The sequence below is a fragment of the Calliphora vicina genome, chromosome 3, assembly GCF_958450345.1.
Source record: "Calliphora vicina chromosome 3, idCalVici1.1, whole genome shotgun sequence".
Lineage (NCBI taxonomy): Eukaryota > Metazoa > Arthropoda > Insecta > Diptera > Calliphoridae > Calliphora > Calliphora vicina.
This window is the reverse complement of record NC_088782.1, coordinates 42,430,124-42,442,034: the sequence shown is the minus strand read 5'-3', so window position 1 is coordinate 42,442,034 and position 11,911 is coordinate 42,430,124. Positions and strand designations below refer to the sequence as shown.

The window sequence follows — 11,911 nt, the reverse complement described above, 5'->3', positions numbered from 1 at the left end:
ATACTGCTTGTTTTCATTTTAAATAAAGTTTGCATTTGTTAATTATCATTTCGTTTATTTCTTTAACACAACATAGATATATTTAAAAACATTTTCTACAAAAAACCGCTTAAACTAATAGTTTTGAAAATAAAATAAAAACATATAAATGTAATAATAGTAACAACTGAATAATGAAAATAGTAAGTAATAGTAAAAATAATAATAATAATGATAAATATAAACGAAAAACAACAATTGGCAAGTGCACTTATTAAAAATATACAGAATAAAATATATTTTTTATTACAAATAAAATAGAAATTGAAAAACAAATATAAATAAATGTATACAACAATATAATCATTATAATTATATTAATTATTACAAATATTAAATAACAAACAAATTATAGAAGAAAAAAACACAGATTTAGCAAAAAAATTCATATAAAAAGCTTAACTAAAAAAAACAAATATATAAACAATAAATAAAATTAAAATAAAACCAATTGTATAAGTTATGTATTTAATAAAACAAAAAAAATAAATAATACGAAGCTGCTAATTCTTACATAAATAAATTATTTAGTTTATAACTTTTAAATATAATAAAAAAACACAATTTAATAAATATTAAAACAATCTAAACACAAATAATAAATTTATAAAACAAATATGTTAAATTTATAATGACAAATCTGAATTAAAATCAATAAAGAAAATTAATATGTACTTTAAAAAGCGATTTTTAATTAAACTTTAAAGGAAATCCAAAAAAAAAGCGAAGTAAAGGGTGTTTTTTTAGCCCAATAGAATTTGAAATTTTAAAAAAATCATACAAAATAGGAAATTTTATTGAGTGTTTTTTTAAAAAACAGGTATTGCTACAGGTGACCAAGTGTTGTCATGATGAAATATTACGGTTTCCTGGCCGCATATTCTGGTCGTTCTTCGGTCAATGCTCGCTTCAAACGAATCAGTTGTGTTCAGTACAGGTTCACTGTGATGGTCTGTTCAGATTTCAGCAGCAGATAATCGATAAGACCCTTTTCCTCTCGCCAAATACAGAGAATTACCTTAGCGCCATGAATATTTGGCTTTGGTGTTTATTCGCCTGGTTTAACGGGCTTTACATACGATCTCTTATGCTTAGGGTTATCGTAATGAATCCATTTTTTTATCGCAAGTAATGATTCGGTGCAAAAATGATTTTCTTTTATAGCCTTCAAGCTTCATTTCGGACATGCTAAATCGCCTTTCAAGGTCTCTCAGCTTCAATTCGTATGGTACCGAATTTCCCTGCTTTGCTTTTTTGAAATTGCTGCTTGAGTAGCTCCCAATGACTTCGCAAGCTCTTGTTGAGTTTTACAAAAATTTTCATGGAGTAATCCAATTTTTGATCTTCAAACTTGTTTGGATGGCCTGGGAAAACTTTGTATTTATATAAATTAAAGAAGTAAAGCAAAACTTCCTGCATATTACGATTCGTTGGTACAAAATTCGACATTTTTCACAAACAACGTTGGTCTCCAAGGCGTCAATTGTTGCTGGTTTATCAGAATAAACCAGTGACTTCACGTAGCCCCACAGGGAATAATCAAGAGGTGTTAAATCGCTCGACGTTGGCAGACCAATTGACAGGTCCATTCCTCGACATCAAGTTATCGTCAAATTTTGATGTCAATAAATCGATGGTTGCGGTCGCCGTATGGCACGCATCGCCATCCTGTTCACACCACATCTCGCCCGAATCAATGTCATCCATATTTTCAAACAAAAAATCATTGATCATGGTGCGGTAACGATCTCCATTGACGGTAACACGAGGACCGGCATAATTTTTTCAGAAATAAGGTCCGATGATGCCATCATCGCTGCATTTCTTCTGGATGTAATGGAGTCTGTAGGATCTGTTGTGAATTAGTCTTACTCCATATGCGGCAATTTTGTTTATTAATAAACTCGTTAAGCCAAAAATGAGCCTCATCGATGAAGACAACTGTGCGATAAAACAGTCTTCTATAAGTTGCGAGAATCGAAGACTGATTTTCAAAGTAAATCTTGATAATTTGGTAGCATTTTTCAACCATCAATCTATTCATAATGATCTGCCAGAGTATCTTGATCATAAAAGTCAAAAAGTGAGTACAATATGACAGTACGTTTGACACTTAACCCTTTCTTAAGTTATATTAGGCTTCAAAAACACCCTTTATCATATACTCCACATTCACCACTTAATTCGAACTAAAACCTTAATTTACCTAATCGATGTATCCGAAATATCTAGTTTCTTCGGCAAACCATTTGTCAAATTCCTACCAACACCAAATGCTCTTAAAGTATAAATTAAATAATCCAATATATAAAATTGTTTGGGTTCAATGTAGTGAAACGAAATGGCTTTAGATGAACAACAACTTGCATTCTGAAATTAGAAACCCAACAACTCAAATAAAATCTTTAAACATTTTCCCAACTCACCTCTTTTTGTGGGTAATAGCTATAGTTTTTATACCAAAACGAAGTATCTTGTGGTATTAAATGTTTCACTGCCAGCGGCAAGAAACGCTCTTTACCCTCCTCATCTCGAGAATCCCCTGCTACAACACCTATATTTTCCAAACAAAAGCCCAATTGCACATCTTCAGATTTGAAGATTTTGGGACATGTGACAGTATTATCATAGGCTTCAACAGCAAATTTCTTGAGGGATTGTTTACTTAATACATAGCCGGCTCCTCCGGACATGTAGCCCTAAGGAATTGAAGAATTTGAGTTGATTTTATTATTTATAAAGTTTTTTTTTTCAAATACCTGTTTTATAAACGGCTTGAATTTAGCAACGAAATATATGGGCGATTCCGGCGAATATGGATATAGAAAATACCGTAAATTTTCCATAATGATGTAGCTAAAAGAGTAGAATAAATTTAGTGATTATTAAAGAAATATCAAAATTGTGGTGTTTTGAAATAAGGGATTAATTAATATATCTCACATTGCCCAGTAGGGCAGGTTTTTAGTTAAAAAATCATTTTATTTTTCAACATAGTCTCCTTAGAGCCTAGTCCAAAGTTTCTTAAATTTTTGTGTTCCTTCCAAAATATAAGATTTGTCGAGGTCAACAAAATGGGTATTTGTGAGATGATTTCATCGTTATAGTCAAATCTCTATCCGCGAGTAATTTCTACAGGTTTGGAAACAAGAAATAGTCACTCGTCTTAAATCCATCCGCCCTATTCTTCGGATTTAGACATGGAAATTGAATTATGTTAAATATCCTTTTTCTAGGCTAAATGCGGTCTTTTTTTCAAATCCTCATTAAATCGACCCAATAAGTTTTCATAATATTCGCCATTGAAGGTTTTCAATAAAGTCGCCATGACTTTATTGGCTGAATAACCCACCTTCTTGGCCTTCTTTGGTGCTGATTCACCCCGAGAAACCCACTGTTTTGACTACAGTTTGGTCTCTGGTGTGTTGTGGTTGATCCACGTTTCGTCCACGGTCAATGTTGAGGTTAATCAATGCCAAACACTCCTGCGAAGTTGTCACACTAATGCGTGTGTGGTCAATTTTGAGTGAACGATGCCGAAAGCAATCAAAATTGCGGTTCAGAAGTGGTGATTATAACACCGAAGACAAAGATCGCCCGGGCCTGCCATAAAAGTTTTAAGACCAAGAATTGGAGGCATTACACCATGAAGATTATTGTCAAACTCAACAAGAGCTTGCAAAATCATTGGGAGCTACTCAAGCAGCAATTTTAAAACGTTTGCGAGCTGCAGGATTCATCCAAAAACAGGGAAATTGGATACCATCCGTGAGACCTTGAAAGACGATTTTGCATGTCCGAAATTATGTTTGAACGCTATAAAAGAATTTTTTATTTTTGCACCGAATCATTACTGATGATGAAAAATTGATCTATTACGATAACCCGAGATTTTATGTGAAGACCGGCCAACCAGACGAATCGATACCAAAGCCAAATATTCATGGCGCTAAGGTAATTATCTGTATTTGGTGTGAGCAAAGGGGTTATGAGCTGCTTAAATCTGAACAGACAGTAATAGGGAACTTGTACCGAATGCAACGGATACGTTTTAAGCCAGTATTGGACGAAAAACGCCTAGAATATGCGGCCAGACATGCAACGTTAAAAAGTATTTAGAAGGAAGTGGTTGGGAAGTTTTGTCCTAACCACATAATAGTCCAGACCGTGCCCCTTCTGACTACTATTTGTTTTGATCGATGCAGAATGTTCTCTTTGGGATACGCTTCACTTTAGAACAGAGTATCTGATATTGGCTTGATTTGTTCTTGACCTCAAAATCAGTTCTTTTGGCTCGAAATGAATGTTAAATCGATTTCGATTATGGTCAAAAATAGATTTTCTAAAAACGATTATTTCGTGATCGATTATATACTCCGATTTTTATGCTGAAATCGACTTTTGATAACGATTAATCGAAATAGAAATAAAATTATGGAATTTTTAGTATTGTCTACGTTTTTTGCTTTCATTAAAATTTGCAATATATTAATCTTCAGCTGACATCGAAAAATATTCACGGAGGACCTCATTTTTTAATGCGAAATTTTTTCAAACTTAAGAAATTTTTATAAAAAGTGCTACAAAATTTTTTCCATAAAATTGTTGTCAAATGTTTGCTCATTTTTAAAAGAAGGACAAAAAAGAGTGTTAACATATTCTACAAAAATATTCTCCGTAACATTTTACATAAATTCGCTGAACACATTTTATACCTAAAATGTAAGGATCACATGGTTTCTTATGACGATTAACAATAAGAATGTGCCAGAGTTGGGAAACTTTAACTTTCAAAACGCCGATACACGTGTCTTTTTTTTTGTCTCCTCTATCAAAATTTATTGGTCGGACCTCGTAATTTTTTTGGTGTTGTACAGTGTAATTTAAATAAATTTATATTGTACAAATGTTTCAAAATAAAAGTTAAAAATTTGAAGAAAAAAATCCCACATTTTTAAGTTTTTAGGGTTTTTCTGAGATCACCAACAAATATGACCGAGTAACTAGGGCCGCGTTTCGATTATTAATATTAATTATCGAAGAATATTGAAATTGAGATAAAAGATATTACAGATCAGTTATTTAAGTATAATTTTAGGTTCTTTGGTATTTATTTCATTTTGTTTTTCATACATTGATGAAACACCTAATAAACAATTTCGCTGATCACGTGTTTAATTTATCGATTTTGGGTACTTTTTTATAAAAAAAAAAATATGTAAATAACCGTATGGAAATAAACAATTATTAAAAAAATCTGTGTTGTTAAAATGTTTATGTATTTATACCCTACACCACCATAGTGGGGAGGGTATAATGCGTTTGTGCAGATGTTTGTAACGCCCAAAAATATTAGTCTAACACCCGCCTTAAAGTATACCGATCGACTTAGAATCACATTCTGAGTCGATTAAGCGATGTCTGTCCGTCCGTCTGGTTGGCTGGCTGGCTGGCTGTCCATGTAAACCTTGTGCGCAGAGTACAGGTCGCAATTTTGAAGATATTTCGATCGAATTTGTTGCATATTATTTTTTCGGACCAAGGACCAAGCCTATTGAAACTGGCTGAAATGGGTCCATTATTTCACCTAGCCCCCATACAAATGTCCTCCCGAAATTGGACTTTATCGGTCATAAATGTTTGATTTATATATGTATCTCCACAAATTCCGCTCCAATTAAGTTTTATATACACAAAATTCATGTCACCAAATTTTGTTAAGATCGGTCCATAATTAGTCATAGCTCCCATATAGACCAGCTTCCGAAAATCACTTTAACGTGCATAAATCGCTTAAAAATTTTGGTAAACACACAAAATTCAACATAGTTAACTTTAATATACACATAAATCACACGACCTAATTTCGTGGTGATCGGTCCATAATTGGTCATAGCCCCCATAAAGGCCCACTTCCGAAAATCACTCAAAAATATAAATTATTGTAATTTTAAAAGAAACATTTTTTTGCTCTTTTACTTAGTGTAGGGTATTATATGGTCGGGCTTGACCGACCATACTTTCTTACTTGTTTTTTTTTTTAATTTTATGAGTCAATGTGTATTCTTTTAAGCGTTGCTCTTTTTTTATTTTATTATCACTGTTTACGAACATTAAAACTTCAAATAACAATAAAACATTATATGATCATATCTTCAAACAAAAATTATTAATGGTTTAACCAACTTACGTATCATCGTCTGCCTTTAAAAACCACTCAGCATCATTGTAGTGATGATCATAAATATATTTCAAGGCCTCTTTTGTTTTATTCCACAGATTATGACGACCTTCCTCAACATCCAATTTAATACTTGGCAATTCGTCATCCTCCTGCGTGCTCATAAACAATAGTTTATGGCAACGTTTTCCCCATGTATGGCGAATGTGTATGGCTTTGTATAAGTGATTTGTGGGATTTGTCATAATCCAGCACAGAACTCTGGTTGTGTTAAATAAATATTGATTGTCCTCTAGAGCTGATAGCGAGGATGTTATTATCTCATCCTCTTCAAAATTTTCAGCTGCATTATCTTGATAATTGTACCAAAAACTGGTCGCTCGTATGCCGATTAATAGACCCAGTGTTAAACAAATAATATTTCGAGAAAAACATCCCAGGGAGTATGAAGTTTTACACTTTACCATTTTTCTTTCTTTAATTATTATATATTTTTCTTAATAATTTCATTAACTAAATAATATAATTGTTATTTTGTTTATTGCAATTTAAATTCTTAAGCTGTTGTTTTCTTTTCTGTTTTTGTTTAATTAAAAACTTGTTTCCGTTTTGTAATTTCTTTAGCAAAATTTGGGGATTTGAACTGTTTATTTGAAGCTTGTGTTTCAAAAGCTTTATTAAGACTGAGAGTTATTTGAAACAAAAAAAAAACGAGTAGCTAATTAGTAATTGGAATTTCTTTAAAGCGGTATTGCCAGATGTGGAGCATGTAGTTGTTTAAATATTTAAAAATATATACGTTACATTTTGGTAATATTGTGGTTTAGCTACTTGTGCTGCTAATCAAGTTTTTTTTTTTTTTTTGGAAAAATATTAATTATTAAAATATTTAATATTAAATTCTGGTTTTTACCCATTTATTAAGAAGCTATAAAATTTTAATTTATTGTATTTTCAGATTTACATACATAAGCTTAAATTGTTACACGAAATAAACAAAAAAAAAATAGTAAGTGGGTGAGGTACGTTAAACACATGTTGGTGATTCGAAATTTATGAAGAATTAAGACTCACAAATTTAAACAAAAATGTATACAAAATGCTCTCCCGCCAATAGTAAGTAAGCTTTACAATATATTAGACAGATCAAAGTATGAGAAGAGCAAACTAAAACAATTGAGCGTAATCATAACCATGGTGTCATGATTAAAAATCTCGAAATATATCGGCACTCTAATTTTGAAAAATCGGGAAAAAATTTAGGTTGCATAAAAAATTACAGTTGCACCAACTGTAATTTGACAAACTTATTTTATGTTTTTAATATTCTTAAGAATAAGTAATGTCTTCTAAAAAATCTTCCAAAATTTTCAAAAGTATATCGAAGTAAGTCCTTTTTATTTTATCTCTGAAAATCTATATATATAAAAGAGTAACGTTACTGACTGACTGACTGACTGACTGACTGACTGACTGATTCATCATCGCACAGCCCAAACGGCTGAAGCTAGAATCACGAAATTTTAACTGTGGGTTCCTCCCTCCCCAAAACGATCCGATAAGAAGGGATTTTTGGAAATTCGAACGTTTAGGGGGTAAAAAAGGGTAAAAACGGGTAAATTCGGTAACCTTATATCTTCAAAACTAATAAAGATACAAAAAAACTTAAAATAGCATGTTACTCCATTTAAAAAATAAGCTGACAGGTGTTTCGTACTTTTTGAAAATTCGAAACTTTTAGGGGAGAAAACGGGTAAAAACTGTATTTTGGTACTTTTTTTGCACCCTGTGTATCTTTTAAACCAATAAACATAGAAACAAATTTTAAATCGTATTCTTTAATTAACAAAAAATAAAAAATATAAGTTTGGTACTTTTTGGAAATTCGAACCTTTAAGGGATAAAAATTGTGTTAATTTTTGGTACTTTTTCATAAAATATGTTTTTCTATAATTTGACATAGACATACGAATATTTTATTATGAGCTCCCACCACGTTACAGAAATTTATTTGAATGAAATTGTACCACCTCAATGGGGATAAAAAAGGTACCAAAAAGGGGATAAAATCGGGAAAATACATTATATTTGAAATTATTAAGCCAATTTTGATAATTTTTTTTAACGTTGGTTCCTGGATTCATACAAAAATTAACTAACAGCGTGTTATTTGGAACTCGAGTACCAAGGTGTATATTGGGCCAAATCCGGGTAAACAGTTTGGTACTTTTTTTAAAACATATTTATTCTTGGGCACATTAACACATATTTTAATATTTTGATACATGCCTATAGCATAAACAATTTTGGCAAAATGGAATATTTTTAAATTTCAAACTTGAGGGGTGTTCAAGTAAGAAAAGGGAAATTGGTACTTTTCTCCTAATGGTACTTTTTTAAAATTTTAAATTATTTCAGTTATCGACATTAAAGTTAGCTGATATTTATTTGAGTGAAGTTAGTGTTAGGTAGGGGATAATATTTAGGAACCAAAATGTGTGAACTGTACTATAGGTACTTTTTTGTTCATCTAATGGTACTTTTTTGAAATTTCTATAATAATGGACTTAGAAACATGAAATTAAACATATATGGTCCTAAGTGAGTGAGAATTCTAGCGGGAGACTTTTTGGTACTTTTTCTTTATTGGAATGGTACTTTTTGTAATTTCTTCACCAATGAACCTAGAAACATGAAATAAAGCTTATATATAAACCGAGTGAGTGGAAAACCACAAGTGTGGGTTTTTTGGTACTTTTTCTATATTCTAATGGTACTTTTTTGAATTTTCTATAACTATGGACTTAGAAACATGAAATTAAGCATATATGGTCATAAGTGAGTGAGAATTCTAGGGGGAGACTTTTTGGTACTTTTTCTTTATTCGATTGGTACTTTTTGTAATTTCTTCACCAATGAACCTAGAAACATGAAATAAAGCTTATATGGAACCGAGTGAGTGGGAAACCACAAGTGTGGGCTTTTTGGTCCTTTTTCTATATTCTAATGGTACTTTTTTGAATTTTCTATAACAATGGACTTAGAGACATGAAATTAAGCATATATGGTCCTAAGTGAGTGAGAATTCTAGGGGGAGACTTTTTGGTACTTTTTCTTTATTCGAATGGTACTTTTTGTAATTTCTTCACCAATGAACCTAAAAACATGAAATTAAGACCGGAGTGAGTGGGAATCTACAAGCGACTGCTTTTTGGTACTTTTTCTATATTCGAATGGTACTTTTTGAATTTTCTGTAATAATGGACATAGAAATATGAAGTTAAGCATATATGGTCCTAAGTGAGTGAGAATTCTAGGGGGAGACTTTTTGGTACTTTTTGTTTATTCTAATAGTACTATTTTGAATTTTCTATAACAATGAACTTAGAAACATGAAATTAAGCATACATGGTCCTAAGTGAGTTAGAATTCTAGGGGAGACTTTTTGGTACTTTTTCTTTATTCGAATGGTACTTTTTGTAATTTCTACACCAATGAACCTAAAGCCATGAAATTAAGCTTATATGGACCCGAGTGAGTGGGAAACCACAAGTGGGGGATTTTTGGTACTTTTTATATATGGGGGATTTCATGTCAAGTGAACCAACTTTTGAAATCGATGTCTTCCGATCGGGATGAAATTTGCACCAAGGTTAGCTCTATTGGATAGTAACTCAGACACAATTTTTCAACAACATCGGTCGAGAACTCTCTGAGTTATAGGGGGTAAAATTTTGACAATTTGGTCAAACCGGGGTTTTTTCTTATCCATGTAACTTATTACCTATTGTTCTTAGCAAAATGTGTTCCAAATAGTATAGATAGCTATTTCTTCGATCTTTCGAAAAAAAATATTTAAAAAAAAAAATAAAAAATTTTTAATATTTTTTTTCCGAAATCAAAAACTTTTTTGACTTTTTTTTAAAATACGCTATTTTTTTTTTTTTTTTTTTTTTTCTTAAAATAAAGTTTAGATATTTTCCTTGAACACCTACTTGGTCGCTTAGTGGGATGCGAGTGGGATATCTATCAAAATAAATATTTTGTAACTCAAAACATAAAATTTTTGACTTTTTTTGCAAAATCAAAAACTTTGTTGACTTTTTTTTTTCAAAATGGACCCTTTTTTAATCTTTTTTTTTAGGTCAAACAAAAGCTTAGATATTATCCTTGAAGACCCTTTTGGTCGCTTAGTGGGATGCGAGTGGGATATCTATCAAAATAAATATTTTTTAACTCAAGACTTACAATTTTTGACTTTTTTTTTTGCAAATACGATTTTTTTTCCAAATCGGCCTTTTTTTTAAAATTTTTTTTGTAGTCAAAAGAAAGCTTAGGTCCATTCCTTTAAGATATTTTTAGTCCCTTAGTGGGATGCGAGTAGGATATCTATCAAAATAAATATTTTGTAACGCAAGACATACAATTTTTTAATTTTTTTTTGCAAAATCAAAATTTTTTTCCAATATGGGCCCTTTTTTAATTTTTTTTTTTGCTCAAAAGAAAGCCTAGGTCCATTCCTTTAAGATATTTTTAGTCCCTTAGTGGGATGCGAGTGGGATATCTATCAAAATAAATGTTTTAACACAAAAATTGTATGTCTTGAGTTACAAAACATTTATTTTGATATATATCCCACTCGCATCCCACTAAGCGATCAAAACCATCTTAAAGGAATAGGCCTAAGCTTTCTTTATAGCAAAAAAAAAAAATTACAAAAAGGGCCCATTTTAAAAAAAAGTCAAAAAAGTTTTTGATTTTGCCAAAAAATCAAAAATTGTATATCTTGAGTTACAAAATATTTATTTTGATAGATATCCCACTCGTATCCCACTAAGGGACCTAAAATATCTTAAAGGAATGGACCTAAGCTTTCTTTTGACTAAAAAAAAATTTTTAAAAAAGGGCCCATTTTGAAAAAAAATTCGAATTTGCAAAAAAAAAGTCAATAATTGAATGTCTTGAGTTACAACATTTTTATTTTAATAGATATCCTACTCACATCTTCCTAAGTGACAAAATAGGTCTTAAAGGAAAAGACCTAAGCTTTCTTTTGAGCAAAAAAAATTTTTAAAAAAAAGTCCCATATTGGAAAAAAATTTCGATTTTGCAAAAAAAAATTAAAAAATTGTATGTCTTGCGTTACAAAATATTTATTTTGATAGATATCCCACTCGCATCCCACTAAGGGACTAAAAATATCTTAAAGGAATACCCCTAGGCTTTCTTTTGAGCAAAAAAAAAAAATTAAAAAAGGGCCCATATTGGAAAAAAATTTTGATTTTGCAAAAAAAAATTAAAAAATTGTATGTCTTGCGTTACAAAATATTTATTTTGATAGATATCCTACTCGCATCCCACTAAGGGACTAAAAATATCTTAAAGGAATGGACCTAAGCTTTCTTTTGACTACAAAAAAAATTTTAAAAAAAAGGCCGATTTGGAAAAAAAATCGTATTTGCAAAAAAAAAAGTCAAAAATTGTAAGTCTTGAGTTAAAAAATATTTATTTTGATAGATATCCCACTCGCATCCCACTAAGCGACCAAAAGGGTCTTCAAGGATAATATCTAAGCTTTTGTTTGACCTAAAAAAAAAGATTAAAAAAGGGTCCATTTTGAAAAAAAAAAGTCAACAAAGTTTTTGATTTTGCAAAAAAAGTCAAAAATTTTATGTTTTGAGTTACAAAATA

The 11,911-nt window shown here is 30.9% G+C and overlaps 1 protein-coding gene across 1 annotated transcript; it reads right to left on the bottom strand.

The window, feature by feature from the left end:
- Nucleotides 1-2,241: 2,241 nt before the first annotated feature.
- On the bottom strand, nucleotides 2,242-6,687 carry LOC135955424 (glycoprotein-N-acetylgalactosamine 3-beta-galactosyltransferase 1-like). Its single transcript, XM_065505775.1, has 4 exons — nucleotides 6,230-6,687; nucleotides 2,799-2,895; nucleotides 2,466-2,738; nucleotides 2,242-2,409 (listed from the first exon to the last, which is right to left on the bottom strand). The coding sequence occupies exons 1-4, from the start codon at nucleotides 6,685-6,687 to the stop codon at nucleotides 2,242-2,244; spliced, it is 996 nt and encodes a 331-aa protein (XP_065361847.1).
- Nucleotides 6,688-11,911: the final 5,224 nt, after the last annotated feature.